The 19,427-nt window shown below is 33.1% G+C and overlaps 3 protein-coding genes across 4 annotated transcripts in view; all 3 read right to left on the bottom strand.

Moving 5' to 3' along the window:
• Positions 1-1,275: 1,275 nt before the first annotated feature.
• On the bottom strand, positions 1,276-8,488 carry LOC132707188 (INO80 complex subunit D). The gene is made up of 8 exons (XM_060678934.1): positions 8,071-8,488; positions 7,761-8,011; positions 7,480-7,640; positions 7,170-7,376; positions 6,896-7,081; positions 5,520-5,691; positions 5,273-5,464; positions 1,276-5,215 (listed from the first exon to the last, which is right to left on the bottom strand). The coding sequence occupies exons 1-8, from the start codon at positions 8,100-8,102 to the stop codon at positions 4,947-4,949; spliced, it is 1,470 nt and encodes a 489-aa protein (XP_060534917.1). The 5' UTR covers positions 8,103-8,488; the 3' UTR covers positions 1,276-4,946.
• A 1,898-nt stretch (positions 8,489-10,386) lies between these two features.
• On the bottom strand, positions 10,387-13,093 carry LOC132700709 (piggyBac transposable element-derived protein 4-like). The gene is made up of 2 exons (XM_060668242.1): positions 11,539-13,093; positions 10,387-10,673 (listed from the first exon to the last, which is right to left on the bottom strand). The coding sequence occupies exons 1-2, from the start codon at positions 13,091-13,093 to the stop codon at positions 10,387-10,389; spliced, it is 1,842 nt and encodes a 613-aa protein (XP_060524225.1).
• A 304-nt stretch (positions 13,094-13,397) lies between these two features.
• LOC132702078 (QRFP-like peptide receptor) overlaps positions 13,398-19,427 on the bottom strand; it is a 143,509-nt gene continuing 137,479 nt past the window's right edge. For both annotated transcript variants that reach the window (XM_060670498.1, XM_060670506.1), the window contains exon 7: positions 13,398-18,805. In XM_060670498.1, coding sequence (XP_060526481.1) covers positions 18,662-18,805 — 144 coding nt within the window. In that variant the 3' untranslated portion in view covers positions 13,398-18,661. The remainder of the gene's footprint in view (positions 18,806-19,427) is intronic.

Raw genomic sequence — 19,427 nt, forward strand, 5'->3', positions numbered from 1 at the left:
TTTTGTTGTAAAATTTACAAAAACTCTGGTTAGGGAAAATTGTTTTTAAGTATAAATCAAATAAGGGATTATGTAAGTTTTTTTTTCCTAATTTTATTATATTTTTGCTTTATTGTTCTTATAAATAATTGGGTGTGATTTTATCTTAATATGTAAAATATTCAAATATAATTTTGTTAATGGTGTGTCATGTTTTGAATGCAACATTGATATTGCGTGAAAACAAATTTATTGTTGTAAAACAACCATTGAGTTAGTTACCAATGTCATATGTGTATGTATAACTAAAAAATTACAGAAGTATAACAAATAAGTGAAATAAGTTATAGAAAAAAACCTGAAAACTATTATTTTATAGGTAACCCAGTGGTACTAATTTCCATTATCCGTTCTCAAGGCATTCCAATTTCCATGGGTTCCATTAGCATGTATTGATGCGAATTAAGAAGTGTGCTCTAATTCCATACATTTTCTCAAACTCCAAGAAACAATTTGACCCATTTTAGTCCACTCCCAGCAGCAGAAAGGAAATATGGCATTGGAAACCAGATGGCAGGAGATTCCTATTTGATCATCATTTCAACTGCACAAGAGTTGCAGTTGTAAAGGAGTGATTTGTGACATCATGGTACCATAGAAATGATTGGGAATTTGAAATAAGATAAAAGATCATTAAGAAAAGTAAAATATGATGACAAATAAAACCAACACTCCAGGTGTTTTTAATGGGGATTTTAATTTTACTTTTTCTAAATTAAGGGGCAATCAATGATTCCAGAGTAATAAATGTCATTTTATTCGCGCAATGGTTTTATTGCTTCAAATTTTAGATTTTTATTAAAATTTCAAATCTAGCGTGCATTAGGTGGTACAATTATCCTTTGATAGGTTCAGATAGATATAAGGTTCATTTTAAGAAAATGAAAGCAGATTCAAAAATTTTAATAACAGTTTGGGTTCCCTAACAATTTACAAAGATATTTTTTCTTTTTGAAAAATGTGGAAGGATATGTTTTGTATTGTTTTACCATCTTGATAACTGTTTATAAAATATTTTTATCATCAGCAAGTTCGTTGTGCTTTTAAAAATCATATGTGTTTAATAAGTCATATAATTTTTTTAAACATTTTTGTAGAAAATTGTTTTTCTAAATAAAAAGCTGGCGATGGAAATATGTTGTTGAGTGGTGGGTATCCCTATCTTTTTTTTTAACCCAATCTAATGTTAAATTAAACGCATTTTTAAAATTTTGCATAGGAAGAGATTAGAAAAAAAATTGGACTATACACAGGTTAGTGGTTGTGCAGTGCAGACAAAATCTGAAAGAAACTAGTTTTTTCTAAACCAAACCTCTTTATCCTGTAAAACTGATTGATTAGTATTCGGTTCTTTCATTAAACTGGCTGCACATAGGACAAACTGGTCTTTCCTGTAACGTATGAATTTTTTTAAAATGAAATCAGAATGTGGGGCAAAAAAAAGTTTATATTTAATATTCAGTCAATCAGTTATGAGGTCAAGTATTTGAGGAGTAATTTTTTAATTTCCATAAAGAACTTGGATATAAAAATAAATACCTTTATTATTACAATTATTGATGAACCTATACAACAGTAAAAGTGCAAATTTTTACAGTAAATGCCGGTTTTTCTTAGTTTTGAAACTTCTTCCTTGGTCATATCTAAGAAAAGTTACCTGTATTTATTTCTACAGGTTGATAAATTAATATTAAATTATAGTATAGGCAGTACAGTTTCCAAAAGTTGCCAAGAAAAAAGTTTGAAAACAATATACAGATCTAGAGCTTCACAAGCAATATGCGTTGTTTTTACAAATTACTACTTATTTTATACAATATCCTAAACACCAAATTTTTCCTGAGCAATGTTTTTACAACACGCTAACTGTTACAGTATCTACCCACCAAAGTCAAATCACAATAAACATTTAGAAATAATTCCAAACCTAGCTAACAGTTAAAAATTGGATTAAAAAAGTAGAAAATGAAGTTTTTCCTTCCCTGTACATAACTGGTATATGTATTTTTAATTGAAAATTCACCTAAAAATTGTACTATATACATATAATAATTGCTATATATCACTAATCAGTCTTTTTACTACAAAATTTAAGGTACATCCTATGTCATGAAGATGCAACGACAGGACATATAAATTTCTCGAATAATGGAAACTAACCAAAACAAAATTGTAAAGTATACATCAACAAATAAGTAGGCTATAGTGTTGTGACTGTCTCAATACCATTGAAATGTTTTTTTTTTACACCAATACTACATCAATTTATTTGCTTAAATTCTAAAAGGGACAAACTAATTTACTTTTAGGAAAACCATATTGCGTTTCCTTTTATTAGTAAATGAAATGTTTCTTTCCATAAGAACGAAAGAAATAACTCTTTGTGTGGCATGAAAATTTATTTAATTCCAATTGCGTGACTGTATTTCGCTTTTTTTGGTAAACGATATCTGATTAAGCCGATCTGAAGCTTTGAAAAAGTTAGAGAAATTATAATACATAAAAGGTTCCACAGGTCAATGTTGAAAGGAGAAAATAATGCAGTCACAAAGTAAACAGTAATGTCGTTTCTGGGAAAACACAATTTTAATTAAACCATAATGCCATAAACATTCCCGAATTATAATATTGATCGATAATTTGTAGGAAATTTAAAACTAATGTTTGGCACTGGGTGAACAAATATGCGTTACACGACAAAGCTAAGCATCTTTACAAGAAGCCTTACTGGCAAAGAGTGTTGATAAACTGTTTGTGAAAATAAAAATGTATTTCCATAACGGGTAATTCATGCTTTGGAGCGTGCAATTAAATCTCAATAGATAAGTGCTATTATACTGACTTCCGCGGTATATGACTAACAGCCAGAAATATACAAATTATCATTTTTGATTGGAGCGATCCCGTGGAATTTAACAGTCAAAAGGAAGCAGTAACCAATACAAACTAAAGTTTTACTTAAACAATTGAAACAATTATATATTTATATACCAGTTATGTAAACCATTGCGCTTTTAAGGATTGTATTGTCTTAACAAGGATCAAAAAGGATTATTAAATACAGTTTGCTGCATGCCAGGGTGCTTTGAATACGCTGAAAGAAACTGAAAGCATGCAGTACTCATTAAGCTAAGTAAAGGAAGAAATCTGACTTTGACCGCTAAAGCCATCCATTTTCTGAAATCTATAACGTTTCATATTTCCATATCATATTCGAATGAATACATTTCATCGCCTACTTCATCAGAATCCTCATTGCTGATAACTAGCCCAAGCTAAAATGTCCAGTTTTTAGTAACCCTTGTACAGGATATTATATTCATTATGTTTTTACGCATGCGGGATATACCTATTATCCTTGATTAGATTTAAATGGACGTCCCTGCATAGTGTTGTTTCTTGTGATTGACAGTCACTTGATTTTATTAAAAATATGTAGTTTTAGAATGGTTATTTAAAAAGAAAAACAATCTATCAACATTAACCTTTTTCAAAATATACTTTATGTTTATTTAAGCCCTTCAGTAGGTTTTCCTTAATCTTAAACAGTAAACAGTAAAAAAATCGCGGAACTGACAATTTTTGATTAGCCGGGAAAACTGTTATAAATACGTCCACGTTCGCCCACTCTTTAATGCCTAAAATGAGAGTAGAAAAAAGATGCACCCATAGGATTCTCAATTTTGATGATCACATTTTAAAATTCATCATTTTGAAACAATTTCTTCTAACGTATATATTATACATCCATAATATAAAATTTTGTTGTATTTTGTGTCGGGAATTTATGGTTTATATGATGGTGATTTTGCAATTTTTACGGAATTAACTAGAACCGACCCCACATTGCATTGCCAAAAAAGTGGAAAGGCAACTGGTTCAACATTCATATTTGTATACTTATATTTCTATCAGATCTTATGTGTTACTAAAATGGGGCAGTCACAATCATCTAAGAGTTCTAAATAAATTTTTTGTCCAAAACGGAATTTTTCTAATTTTATTCTTTTAAGTGCGACGAGTCCCTTCCTACCTGGAGGTAGGAAGATATTGCAAAATAAAAACTGTTGCAATTATTTAAAAATTGAGAACATATTTTTTCAATATTTTGTCATTAATTTCGTTGCAAGGTAATTATACCACAGCACAAAATGAATTTCATCATGTCTCCTGCTTACAACACTCGTCAAGAGGTGAGAAATTGAGCAATTTTAATTAAAATACTATAAAAACGTGGGGACAGGAGATGCTTTGCTTATAACATGAACTCTAATTTAGCCTCAGATTAAAATAATTATTTATATTTTTTTCATTAGACGTCTTTTGTCTCCTGAATTTTTTCGTATCTGCTGTTGGTGTTACTTGATGTAAAATGTTTTTTTTATAGTAAAAGGGTATTGTAATTTTTTTTACTGTTGATTTTTACAAGGAAATGAGATAGGACAAAAAGCCCAAAGACAAAAATTTGTTTACTCTCCGAAAAACATACAAAAAATTAAAATGTGGGCGTCATGCATTTTTTTATGAGGCGCGACAAATTTTATTTATTATTCTCATTCAATCTCTTATGTTGTTGTTTTTATTACAGTGTGTTAAAAATACATATACATAACTGCAAAAATGGTATATAACCATCTTAAAGAACTGAAAATATTTTCAATTTTTTTTACATCCTGTCATTGAACCTAAGTGAACTAACTCAGCATCATTCTAATGGTCAGGTGACACGTACTGATTTTTAGGCAACTTGATTTAATACAGTTTTTTTCGAAGTATCGTGGGAGGCGATAACAATTTTGAATTCCTATCTTGTCGGACACTCTGTTGTAAATGTTTTTATGTTCCTTCTCGTAAATTACCTTCCATAAAGAGCTACCAACTGATACAAGATCAGTATATCCATCACTTTAAGAGTGTGAATGAGGTTCAACCGGTAACAAATATGAAGCAGTCTGTGTAACCATGTTGTCTCCACATTGTGTGTAACCGTTATGGAACATATCGGGTATCTGCACTAAAGTCTCGGCCAATGTGTGCTCGTCTAGAAGCGAATCAAGCAAACCTTGCGTTTGACTAAGTTTTTCTAAAGATTTGACATCATTGTCGACGGCTGCTAGAGCCTTTTCTAGTTCTTCCGCTTCTTCTCGGGATGGTTCATATTCACCATTACGGTTAACTAAATAAAAATATTTTTTAAATGCTAATTCAATTAGCTAAGTGCTGAACAACTAACCATTAAAGAAATCGCTGAATTCATCCACTTGTATGGTGCTTAGGACATTGCTAATATCAGTCTCTTCAAGTAGATGGCCCTGAGTAACAAGGGCTTGTTCCAGTCCGTTTTCATTTAATGCTAGTACATGGTCAATTTGTAAATCTTCCTCAAGTTCTGGAGAATCAGCTTGAACCATTTCATTACTTAATTCTGAAAGAATATACAATTCTAAAACTGAACCTCGTATATGTTTAGAATTGATTACCCGATGATGAAAATGGCGTGTTATCCACTCCAGTATTACACAAAGACGAGTCCGATGATTTGGTGGATTTTTTCTTTTTCTTATTTCGTTTTTGTGGTCGTATCATCGCGGACGGTTTAACTTTTTTCCTAATTTTCTTTGGTTTAGCTTCTTGGTAGAGTCTATAATTGTCCTGTAATAATATGCAATTTGCAAAACTGTGGTGGAAATCATGTTTTCAACTTCAAAAGTTAAAAATTAGGTAAGGCAGTGAGATTCGATTAACCTGGTTTAAAGAAATATCATAATTGTCTAATTGTATATTTTAAAACGAAATCCAAATTAATGAAGATGTGACACAGATTAAAAAAAACTTTCAAAAGGGTAATTTGTTTGTTGGGTGATATTACCCCTGTCAAATAATGAGTTGCAGACAAGAATATGAAATTTTTCAATTTTTTTTTGCTTGCGCTAATATTTGTTAGGTTTAAGAGTGTTCCCGAGATAATCGAAGTTAAAAAGTAACTTTGTAAAAAGTGGTAAATGTGTCGCGCGTTCTGAAAGCATTTTCAAAAATTTGCGCCAAGTTGCAGACGTCATAAGGAATGGGTTTCCGTTAGACGATAATTTTTTAAGCGTGTATTGTGGAAGAATAAGCTGAAAATGTTGTTTTGTTTGACGAAAAGTTGATCATACACAGGGTGTATCAGACTGAGTAAATCAAACTACAGATAATTTATAGACTATGAGTCTGGGTTGTTTTGTTTTCATGATGCAGACACCATTCTTGAAATCATATTTGATTGAATCTCTTAATTTAGCATGGTCTATTTTGATAAAAAAATGTTAAGCTATTTTGAATTGTTAAGTTAATTTTGAAATTATGTTTGACTCCATATTAGTTTAGCCTATTCCTTTTAATTAAAAATAATTAAGCTATTTAGTTAATGAATGACACATTTTAGTTACAAGTTTCCCTTTTTAGCAATGCCGAGGCATATATTCTGGAACTAATTTCTGATATTTTGTCTGTTTGTATTAAAATTCTATAATTTATTTTCACAAAAAAGATGTTCTTATCATATCTTTCAACGGCCAACTGTTTTCAAGAAAAATGAGGTTAAACAAGTTACTGCAGTGACAATAAATTGTAGGGAATGGAGCTATGGTGACTTATTTAAAATAAATAAAAATAAAATTCAACAAGTCTACTTGCATCCACATCAAATTTTACTAAAATTAAAGACAATCAATTGATTTCGCTAAAAGGACATTGAAAACTAATTTTTCTGATCCATAAAATGCTATATACATTACATATTGGCAAAAAATGTTGTTAGGATAACAACATGGCGTACCACAGTGGTACAAAATTTAAAGAAAAACTTTAATCTCACCCTTTTCCTAGCATGTTCGGCACATAAAGGTAACTCATGGCTGATATCAAATACTGGCATCGAACACTGCGTGTTGTCTGCAAATTTGGCAGTACAATATTCAAACAATACCTGCCGTGTGTCAAGCATTATATGTAAAGAGCAAAGTCTTGCACAAGATAAAGCAGGTTTACTGCATTCTTCCACCTGCAATAAAAGTTATTTTAATGAATTTTTACCATATCATAATTTATGTGCCCTATATTACAATATATGTTGCTTTCATTGTACTTACTTCACAATACTTTGGCGCAATAAGGCCAGAATTATAACTGTTTTTATTTTTATGTGAAACTGCCCTTTTTGTTCTTTTTACAATCCAATCAGGCATCCGATTACGCTTTCCAATGTTACTTCTTTGAATCTGCTGTATATGCCTTAAGAATTCATGCCTTGTAATTTCAATACGTTCCTCCCGGGACCTATCCTCCAGTTTAAATTTCTACAAAAATAATTACAAAACCTAAAAAATGGTCATCTTTTGGGCAGCACACAAGCCATATATTTATTAATTTTTTAATTTAAAGTTAAATTTTAATATGCACCTCGAGGCTAACACTAAACCAGTGTTGTTGATAGTGGTTGATAATGTCTTTTTCACATTCTATCCTCTGCAAAGCTTCGTGATGTGTAGATCTAGTTTTTTCACTCTTAATTTTATGTTCTAGTACTAATGACGAATTGTGCGTTTTTGAATCACTTAAACCTAGAAAGAATATTTCTTGTTTCATTCATTAATGATCCCCACTCAGAAGTGGAATTGCTTATTTACAAAATATCAGCAATGTTTGCATAAATCACTTTCTGGAAACTTTGACAAACATACCTATAATACTGTGTACAGCTGATTTATCTCCACAATTTTGATCAACATCGGTAGTCACCTTGGTAGACAAATTGTTATTTGAATTTTTAATATAGCGTTGACTTTTAATAAATGGTTGGTCTCCATAGTTCCTAGCACTGTACAAATCCTTATTATCTAATTTGTTTACGAATTTATAACTAATATTGTGAAGAGGCGTATCATTTACAACGGACAGATCAACAGAGGGTGATGCAAAAACACCATTACACCTAAAATGTTTATTTATATGCCATTTAGATTAGGATATGTATTAAAGAATTTTGCTTGCCTTTGATTTCCTTTAATCCCTGAATTGAACATCTTAAGGTTTCCTTAATATGAATAAACATTTACAGGCATTTTATAATATATACATAAAACACAAATGGCAAGGTAGGAGAACTTTCAGTAATTGATTTTGTGAGGTGTAAAAACATAACAAAAACCGGAACCGGCAACGTAGCTCTGGATTTATGCTAAGGATTTAATTAAATTTGTCGTAATAATATAATCAGCTTATTAAATAAGTTTTCGTCTGACAGGTCATATAAGGTTATGCCTAGTCCTAGAATTCACAAAAAACTTCTTTAAAAAGCACTACAAGCATCAATTTATTTTAAGTTGTAGCTTTTTAACTAACAGAGTTTTAAAAAAATATGTTTGAACTGTTCTTTGTAAAATTTTTCAATAACTTTTCAATGTTTTTGTTTGACAAATGACATTGAACTATGGGTGTCCAACGACACATAAAGTCGCAAATTCCCCTAGAAACTTAGTAATATTTCTCAATGGTTCGTTGGCGGTATGTATTTATAATCCAGGATTATTTAATACGTCATAAGAACTACAAACTACAGAGGCCAGAAATGAAATTAAATAATGAAATTGTTCTGTAACAGAAATTTACGTATCAAGTGAAATTGATTACAATGTCTGTGCTCACTTTAGCATGGAGTTTAGAAGCTTGCTTGCAAATCAAAAGATTTCATAGTAGGGTGCGCTAGAACGTAGGAAATGACGCAGACCACTGTGCTGCTGGAAGAAAGATCTGTCACTCTAATGTACATAACTTTTGATAATATTTTAAATATGATTTAGATTAGAATATAATTATTGCGTCCTTTCAACATTAAAGAAAAACTCTTTATATAAGAATTTTTATTGGCATGTAGACTAAATAAAAACGCTTACAAAATACAAAATATATACACTACATAATTAGATTAGAATTAGATCGGCTCTAATTATAGGAACGTCAGCTGAATATGTTGTCTATAAAGTAGCAACATGCATGGCAGAGCTCGATTCGTTACCATAACCCACAAAACACCTTTTCTCGATTGCGGTTCTGACGTCACGGACGCAAACACGGTAGCGTGTTTGAAGGAATCCTTCTTAACAAATCCTAGAGGTTATTGTATTTGTGGTTGGGAACATTTAGCGGGAAGTGGTGCGAATCACGATCACGCTAATTCAGTTAGATGTGCCGGCCGTAAAACCCATACTTTTCGCGGGAATTACTAACATTTTGATTTTCTCAATTTCACGGATCCAATTGGTTGATACAATTTACAATACAAACACGGTTTCTTAAGTCAAAATGAAGCATTGCAGATTGTTGTTTCTGCCGGTTTCTAACGTGACGAGTCCAAACACAAGTTACTGTGGCAGGAGAACAAAAAAAAAACGCCTCAGGTGTGTTTATTTCAAAAATCTATATTGCCATCGGATCCTAACAAATTCTTGTGACAATAGGTGCCGCAGCTTATTCGTTACCTGCTACATTTCTGCTGATCTTGCGCTTTTCAAACGCTTTATATTTCGAATAGTTACCAAATAGTCACTAATAAAAATGGAGTTAGGTCTAGACACATCTACAAGGTGCTAATAGATTTTAACACTATACCGGCCGTTTAGAAATCCTAATTACGTACGGCGCTTGCCGAAACATTGTCCTGATACCTAACTACCGAATACCGTCAATGCTCAGTGATGTTGTTATAGCTGAGAGCCGGCATATTTTATTTTAAAGTAGGATATAATATTAGGGCTATTTGATTTCAATTGAAAAAACCGGTTTTATTTTTTCGATGGGGGGCAGGGGGGCGAAGTCGGGGGGGCTATCTCGGAAACGGTACGACCTGGGGGGTCGGGGTTCTCGCCATCGAATTCAGAAAAAAATCTCGAGGAGGAAGCGACCTCAAAAAATCGCTTTTGAGGAGGTAGCCCTTTTTCGGTTTTTCGAGGTTTTCGGAGTTATTTGAGGTCGGATCGGGGCGCGGACGGTATATTCGCGTAGAGGGGCCCGAGGCGCACCGGAACCCTCAAAAAGGACGCCCCTCAAAATTGAGGAGGTATTGAGGTTAGGGAGGGTCTCGTCTCCTATGGGACGGATCGAAAATTCGAGTACCTACGTCGACGCGCCTATACCCGGGCGTCGTTCTGAAGGCCCATGTCCTATACCCGTCTGTGGAGTTTTTTTTGAGGGCGCCTCCTCAAAGTTCAAAAAGTTTGCTATCTCCGAGGTTTACCGGCCGAATCGCTTCGAAACCGGCACGGGGGGGTTTCTCGGGTCGGAAACGCCGGATCCGCCCTCAAAAATCTCCTACCTCAAAAACTCAAAAATATGACCTTTTTCAATGTTGTCGTTGAACGCGTCGATTAAGGTCGCGTTAGGTCCGGCCGGGTTCGGATCGATACGGGAGGTGGTCGAAGGAACGGCCTTTCTTACGATACCCTCCTCCCCGATCTCCTCCCAAACGGGGGGCGACAAGGGGGGATCAAAAAAAAGGACCGCGTTTTTCACTTTCCCAAAATCGGAAATCGAAAATTCCGACCTCGGGGCGTGAGTGAGGTCGCGGAGGGGCGTCGAGCGCCGCCTTGCCCTACCTCCTCAAAAATTCCTCAATATTGAGGTAGCGTCGGATTTTTGAGTATTTGAGGTCGGGGGCGGACCCGACCCGGACGCCCCGAAAGCCCTATACTCAGGCCACGCGTCGAGCCCGAGATCGACAATTGGCGAATTTTTTTGTTGAGGTTTTGAGGAGGTCAAAGGTCAAAAAGTTTGCTATCTCCGAGACCGTCGTTCCGATCGGGACCCAACTCGGTAAAGTTCTGGAGGAGGTCGGGGGAGGAAGTACCCGACCTCCCTCCTCCTCCCTCCTCAAAAAAATTTTTGAAAATTTTTCGGCGGCGTCCCTTTCGAAAAATTCCCCCTCCCGCCCTATGGGACCGGGAGGGGCGCCGAATTTTTTTTAAGTAAAGGGAGGACGGGGCTTTCGCCTGACGCGGTCGGATCCGAGGTCGGTCCCATAGGGAGGGAGTGCCTCCCACAAAAAAAATGCTCAGTGATGTTGTTATAGCTGAGAGCCGGCATATTTTATTTTAAAGTAGGATATAATATTAGGGCTATTTGATTTCAATGCTACATATTTCTCAATTTTAGGTTTTTGTAGTATGATAAAATAGTTCACTCGGTTGCTAAGATGGATAGAAATATAGTTCTGTGCAGTGTTTCGATTAATAGATTTTAAAATATTTAATCTTAAAAAAAACAAGAAAAAAATACCAACAAAAATTATTTTTATTATATATTGATTTATTATTTAGATTTAATAATTTTTTTTTGTGTGATAATCCTCAAAACATTTTCCCATACATAAAGGAATTACACAATATGAGCACATGAAACAGGTTTCCTTCCTTTTTCCGTTTTTTTTGCAAACTCTGCAGCGCTTTTGAGGAAACTTCTTATTGCCTGAACTAGTAATTTTCACAATTTTATGTTGTCTCATGTCTGCAGAAAGTCTCATTGGTGCATCTTCGCGAGAAACTCTCTTGGATACATTTCCTGGACTCTCTGAATGAACATATCCTTTTTCAATCCAGTTTTGCGCAATATTTTTCAAAAAAGATGAAAATTTTATTTTTTTTCCTGGATTCAGAACCTTGAAGACAACAAATGAATTGAACAGTGCAGTATTTAATATGAACATAAAAGCCTTCTTTGTCCATTTCACAGTTTTTCTTATAATAGGATTATAAGCAAGGTATTGGTCTGCTATATCAACTCCCTTCATGTACTTATTATATTCCAAAATTGTTTCTGGTTTTTGTATCAGATCGCCAGTTTTTCGATTTATTTTCTGGGTTTGTATCATTCGAGCCTGGTGTATTGTTGAAATCATTCTTACAACTCTTTTATCTTTCCAAATATGTATTAGAATTTCACCTTTTCTACGGAAGTTGTGTTGTCCTTGTTTTAAAGTAATTTTTTTTAGATCGTGTGGTAGCCCGCGGTTCTCTCTTATAGTTCCACAAATTCTTATCTTTTTGTAGAGTAACTTCTGTGCTAACTGAACACTGTTGTAGTAATTGTCCATGTAAACATGGTGCCAAATATTTCCATAACCATCTAAAAGGTTTACGACCAGGTTTTGCAATGTTTCTCCATTGCCACTATATAATTTAAATTTGCATATATATCCAGTGTCGGATTCACACAACATTCTCACTAATAACCCATACTTTGTAATCTTTCCTGGGTTGTACACTCGGAAACTTACTCTACCTCTGCAAGGAATCATGGCTTCATCCAACGATAGATTTTGTTTTGGTTTATAGACTTTATCAAACTTCTCTATAAAGTATTGCATTATTGATTCTACTTTAACAAGTCGACTTGCGTCATCAGGGATTGCACTATTATCGCAAAAATGTAGTGATTGTAGTATTTGCCTGAATCTATTTCTAGTCATGATTTTACCAAAAATTGGTGTTTCCATGTACGGATCAGTAGTCCAATAATCGTTAACATTATTTTTTTTTACTTGTCCCATCAATATATTCAAAGCTAAAAATTTCTTGATTTCTGTTATCGTGGTATCTCGCCACTGCTTTGTGCTTTTTACACGTTTATATTTATGCATGTTTTGCATATAATATCTATTTGTCTCTGTTACTAATAATTGAAAAAAATCATCATCTATAAACAAATCCACCACGTCTGAAATATTTTCTGCATTTCTTGGGAACACTTTAACCCCAGAATTTCCCAAAAATGGGTTTACTGTAATATCGTTATCGATTTGGGACCAATTTGATGTTGAACAGTTCTGTTCGTTTTCCAATATCGTGTCTTCTGAATCGCTGCTTTCAGATTCACTTATAATTGGCAAAACATTTCTTTTTCTGCTACTTTCTGCTAAATCTGTATCGTCGCTGTTACATTCTTCATCATTTTCAAACTCAGATAATATATCGGCACATACCTCATTACATTTATTAATTAATTCAAAGTCGTCTTCTTCCATGATATCGCAGGGCAAACAATTAAATTAATATATAAATTACTTAATTAATCAGTCAATTCGTAAGTTAATTATTGCAGAACACAAGCTAACTCTTAAATTATCAGTTATAATGTGACATTTACTATGACAACAAAAAACGTACTACTACGTCAACGGCGCCTAGATTTACAACCAAAAATAACGTACCACTACGTCCACGGCACCTAGATTTGTCACAATTAATGACGTATTACTACGTCAACGGCTACAAGATTTTGGATGAAAAAAACGTATTAATACGTCAACGGGCACTAATGTGTTAATAATTCTAGACATTTAATTCCCATGTACGTAAGCATAAATATTTATACCTATAAAAACTGCAATAATAATTTCAACACCAAACAACTTTGAAAAAAGTTACACACCTATTTAGATATTCAACATTATTTCAAATTTACTTTTCGTGGCGTGAATGAGTTGCCTGTTCAGATAAATAACGATCGCTTGTTGGCTCAAGAGGGGACTATTTTAGCAATATTTATTATTGTTTTGTTTTATTTTTTGTAATTGCACTAATAGTAATGATGAATTTGTGTTAGACCTGCGTCATTTACTTCACAACTTAAAAAAAAAACGTCTTAACGACATTCCTTTATCTTATAGGACAAAAACTGTTTAATAAGTTAAATAGTTTTAGAAAACTAAGCATTACCTAGAAAGTAATAGGGATAGCTCATTTCACAATTGTTTATACTTAGGTCATTAATTAATTTTAATTAATTAATTAAGAGTTAATAGCACTTTAAGCATTCTGAAATGTATTTTGATCGTCAATTTATCCGAACTCGTACAGTACAGGTTCCTTGGTGGAGTTAATCGCATTCCTAAATTTACCTACTTGTATAATAGCCTAGCAGAATTTACGATAAACGTAATCAGATCCCCGTTTGCTGATGAAACAGTGCTTTGTTTACATTAGAATCCTATTGTTAAACATTTATAAAAAGTCGTTTCAACGATTAGTTGTTTCGGGTTACAAAATTTATTTTCTATCGAATATCATATAGATAATAGTTATTAAGCAAATAATCGATTCGACAGTTTATTACCTCCTAAAGGAAGGAAGACATGTCATCTGAAATTAACATGAAACATGTAGGTACTCTTGTCGAGACCCTTATTGAAGTTATGATACAATTTATCAACAATAAGTTTCATCTTGCGTATATATTAGCAAATTCATTTTCTTCATAATTAGATTATACGTTTTAAAGATTCGACATTTGGAATGGATTTGGATTTGAGTCAATAATCGATATTTCAAATTCAGATCAGTATTGTTTTGTACGGATTCATCGTACCATACAAATTTATTTTTATCAATAGACTATGGTTTTTTATGCGCGTGCCATCTCGCTTTCAACTTATATAATCCATTCATGTATTTAACAAATATGTAGTTTTGTGACGTTTGCGAAGCCTGCAATGAGATATACCGTTTTGTGACAATGTTTTGTTTTGTTGTTATTATGGGATGTTAATTTTAAATTTATGTTTTCACAATTACACGCGAATCTGTTTTCCTGGAATGTACTTGAGATTTTTAAACATTTAATAGTTTACAAAAAAAGTAAACCAGTGCCGTTCACAAATATTTTTTCTTATTTGGTATTCAAATAACGCATTTTTTTTTCAAAACTCTATGGAAAGGCAACATAAATTAAATCAGGCTTAGTTTCATAGGGACAGCTAATTGTCGCAAATTCTACAAAAATATATCATCGATATTTCCTTATTACACAAATCTCTTCTTTGAAAAGTTTAACACGTTGCGGCATTCGACAACCAACATAGCCGCTAACAATTCGGCAATAGGTTTGGATGTTGCATTTTTACGAAAATAGTAGTAGGCCCACTATATTATCTATATTCTTTTTAGGTACCATTTGAGATTCCTTTTTATTATTTTAGTCAACGATATGTTTATTTGTATTATGTATTTTTCTTGTCTTAAATAGAAAAATAAAATTGATCTTGCAGTGGAGTATACTGAAAAACAGTCTTCAAATAGGCACACGAGAAATAAATTTATTTAATCTCCATAACTATAATATTATTTTATATACTGCAGTAAATCAAGTATAAACAGCTAGTCAATATAAAATGATAGAAAACTTTCCACTTGTCAAACACTAGTCGATTTTTATTTGTCGTAAAAGCGTCCACTCTTGGAACAAAATATCGCTTTAGAAATTGAAGGCTTTAAGGTGCGATTTCAGTGCTGCGGCTGGCTGCTCATCGCGATTAAAGCGACGGCAGCCCGGGAAATGACGATAAAATTTGAATCAACGAAATACAAAAATGTCCTGTAATTTATGATTATGAAGACAAAAATTACAAAAAATTTGTTATTGAAGAAAATTGTTGGAAGAAGCTGGCTAAATAATTTAAAAAATAAGATTTGGATCATATTGTAAACAAATTTATACTATTTTAATGGTTACATTAAATTCGGCGAAATGACTTGTAAATTTTAATAGCGTAGTTATTAGTTGTTAGTTAATTTTTCTACCGCATACCTACCGGAATAACTACCCTTGCTCTCATATAAATTAAAATCCGATAAAAACTGTCTGTCGCCTGCCAGAAAACTGGCGGGAACGCTCCGAATTGTCTGCAAACTATCAGCGTCTTTCATGTGCGATATAAATTTCATTAGATCTTGTTAACCAGAGATTATTTCACAAGCGCTATTTAAACAGCAAACATTTTTTTGGTTCCTACGTCATACCTATATATTTTTATATTTTGAGTTTCCAATATTTGCTATGGACTTATTTATTCGAGAAATAATCTAGCTATAATAAAACAAGATTTGAATTAAGTACCTACATATGTTGTATAAATTATTTTTAATTTATGGTATATTTTTCTTTGGAAATCATTTTTTCTTGCTAGACGAAAAAGTTCATATACTCGTATCTGAAGCGAAATCCATCAGAATCTTGAAAACCTCAAATTTTGCATGATTTGCGTATTTTGTTCATTTGGGTTATATTCGTAATACGGAGATAAATTATTTTTTTCCAAGTATGCATAACTTGTGCAAAACAACAAGCGGAAAAAATTGAATCATCGCATACCTTTGGTTTTACAATTATATATGTATAAAACACTCTAAAAACCTGACAAAGTAAACTAAACGCATTTTCGGTGACTCTTCGAGCACGGATCAATCTATAATTAAAAATAGCTTTGGATTTTTCAGAATTTGCTCAAGTTTTATTAAAAGGCGTCATAATATTCTGGTGCAAACGAAAGGTTTTGTCACCAATAATTACGTATGGTAAAACTCTGTTTGAATTTGGCAATTTTTGATTAGAGGGAAAAAAGTTTTCATTAACCAATATATTTTAACAAAAGCAGACTTATTAGAAATTGCATTGACGCCTTCCTACATCCAAAGCAATAAATTAATAATTTGTATTAACCATTACAAGAAGAACTACGGAACAGTAATCCTTATAATTAAAATGGAAAGAAGTAGATTTTGCTGGTGCAAAAATTCTGATATATTTGCCGTTTATAGCTGCCACGCAGTTATGAAAATTCCAGTGATTCCAAAATTCTTCAGCATTCTCTTTTAAAACTTCTTTGGTTGGTGGCGACAAAAAAATAGGTATTAAAGTCTTGCGTATCGCAACCAGTGTTTTATTAATAATTATGCTGATATAGCTAGGTGAAATTCTAAAGGCAAATACAAGGGATTTGAACGTTTCACCAGTTGCCATAAACCTCCAGTCAATTAAAATGTATTATCATACATTTACAAAATCAAATTATCTATTTTTTGCATGATTTCGAGGGTAATCGAATATTTTGTGGTTCTTAGAATACCTCACTATTAATTTTTTCTTTGCCTATAATTGAAGACAAACCAATAAAATGGATGCTGTTTGGGCAACTTTAATTTTTAGACGAGGTAAAACATGAACGCAAATCCAAAAATATATTAGCATTAAAAAGTGACGATGACACAAAGATCTGCTACTGCTTCAAAGACTTCTGCTTCTAATTGCGATGAATCTACAAGAAATAGTGCCAATCTGGAAGTTGAATATATAGAAAGCTCAAACATCTCTCGTGAACAAGACACTTCAACGACAATTTTGAGTCCACAACGTCTAGATGATTCAGCGACTGAAAGAGAGTGCTCGACACCGGCACTAAATCGAAAGTTCAAATCTAGAACTATAAAAAGTGTATCAACAATTGCTTTTGAAGAGAGATCACAAAAAGGAATGAACATGTTGGAGGGTATTTATAACAGAAAAAAGATCGAGTATTGCCTTAACCGTCAAAAAGTTACCACTATCGTTAATAAATAAAGGCATTATTTGAAATTGAAGCAGTCCAGAACTCTCAATTATATACTGACACTTATAGCTCACAACCATCCCAACCACGTGCACCTAATATCCACCCAATCAAGTTTATTCTTCCAGAACCCCAATTGCATTCTTTGACTCACAACTCCCAACCACCACAATCACCTACACAAAATTCTGAAATACTCCATCAAAGTCAAAATACTCAAGTCACGACCCACTCAACCATCAAAAACATTTAATCAATGACGTCTTTTTAATCCCAACTCTTAATCACCTTCGGTACCACGATTAAATAATTATTTTCAGGTTTTTGATCCACAGTACGATGAGGATCAATGCGAGGATGAATACTAATTTAGAGTGATTATATTATTTCCGCAAAATATGTTGACCATGCAGGTCATAAGCATTTGTATTTTTTTATTTATTTTTTAAAAATAAAAAATTACTTGCATAATTATTTTTTTTTACCTTAATGTCGGGGCCAATTTTTCTTCGGATATGATGGGATATTTAACAAAATTTGGAAAAATCGGAACTGATCGGGATTCAATCGGAAAAATTCCCTAAACTTTTTTCATCTTCATTTAGATGATTATTTATTAATAAACAAAAATAACGTTCCTTGCGTCACCTTTTAAACATTTTATCTACTTTACACCATTTTCCAGATAACATTTGGTAAAATTCTTCTTCACCTTAATCTTCTTCAAATAAAACTAGTTATCAAATCGTCGTACTCCATAATTTTTAATAAACCCCGCGAAATTTAAAATGACAAAAATGCTAAAGTCCACAGTCAATTGCTGCCTAGAACTGCGTTCACTGAAAACATCTCAGCTGCCGCGGCCAGCGTCTCTAGAAGCGCAGCTCGAGCAGCACCACCGAAATTGCACCTTTAATCGTTGTTTCACCTAAATTTTCGTAATTTTACCGAATTGTGTATTACGCACTAATCTGTAGATTTATAAAATTCTTATATAAAAATGCGGCTGTGTGCTTAAATTTGCTGACGCCTCAACAAGTTAGCTGATACCACGACTGGGTAAAAAGCACGTGGTAACGAATAAAAAATTAAAAGAATTGACCCGTTTTGCGTCGGTCATCTCGCAGAGTTAGTTTACATAATACGCGAATTACGTGTGATATAAAAAATCTTAAGAAGGTACAAATGGTTTCGCTGACTTAGTATTATCTAAACGGCACAAGTTTTCGTCGTTTTCTGAGATGACTGTCTTCTGCTGAGCGCTGCGTCGTTGTGTGGCGGTTGAAGTAGCGGCACTGCTTTAATCATTTTATTCGACGGCGGTTGAATCCCGGAAGCGGAACTATCTACCCACTGCAAAAAAGAAACTTGCGTGACACATAAACTGAACAAACTTCGTCTCAATCTAAATCCACCTCAACTTTGAATTATTCATAATCAAAACAGATGGTTAGTGAATGTGTGGGTTGCAATAATGGGGCAATATTTCATTGGTCCTTACTTTTTTGAAGAATGGTACGAAAAAAGTTTTAAATAATTCCAAAGTCGGTCAATTTGGAAGAAATGGATTTTAAGCTTGATCTTGATTTAACGCCACCCATTTTAGTTTGTTATCTATGGTTTACAACATATCCCCGATAGCACCACATGATCCGAAGCAGCGAAACAGAGTAGCATTCGAAACCGTAACCCCGCGTATGTTGACAAATGTTGCTGAAGGTTTTAGATTTATTTCTAGAATATTTATATTTTTGTTAATAATTTAAGCTATTTTTTAAATCAGTTTACATAATGAACGAGTTTATTGTATGGAAAAACATGAAGAGTTGGCTATAGGTAATATTTGATAGACAGTTAAATTTTAATCATTTAAATTAAACGAGTGTTTGGTTTAGAGATGGTGTATATGGACACTTCATCATTTGGTAGCATTCAAATGGATACGACATTTTTGTAAATTTCAAGATATTTCATT

Source organism: Cylas formicarius, unplaced genomic scaffold (genome assembly GCF_029955315.1).
Source record: "Cylas formicarius isolate icCylForm1 unplaced genomic scaffold, icCylForm1.1 PGA_scaffold_10__41_contigs__length_53128322, whole genome shotgun sequence".
In the NCBI taxonomy this organism is placed as follows: Eukaryota; Metazoa; Arthropoda; class Insecta; order Coleoptera; family Brentidae; genus Cylas; species Cylas formicarius.

Bases quoted from the DNA above. Each gene is read 5' to 3' on its own strand.
- LOC132707188 (XM_060678934.1), bottom strand. From the start codon at position 8,102: ATGTTCAATTCAGGGATTAAAGGAAATCAAAG. The intron at 7,641-7,760 runs GTATGTTTGTCA...TATTCTTTCTAG, and splicing joins AGCTGTACACAGTATTATAG to GTTTAAGTGATTCAAAAACG. The intron at 5,216-5,272 runs GTTAGTTGTTCA...ATTTTTATTTAG, and splicing joins ATTCAGCGATTTCTTTAATG to TTAACCGTAATGGTGAATAT.
- LOC132700709 (XM_060668242.1), bottom strand. From the start codon at position 13,093: ATGGAAGAAGACGACTTTGAATTAATTAATAAATGTAATGAGGTATGT. The intron at 10,674-11,538 runs GCAATAAGAAGT...GGAATTTTTGAG, and splicing joins TGTGAAAATTACTAGTTCAG to GAGGTAGGGCAAGGCGGCGC.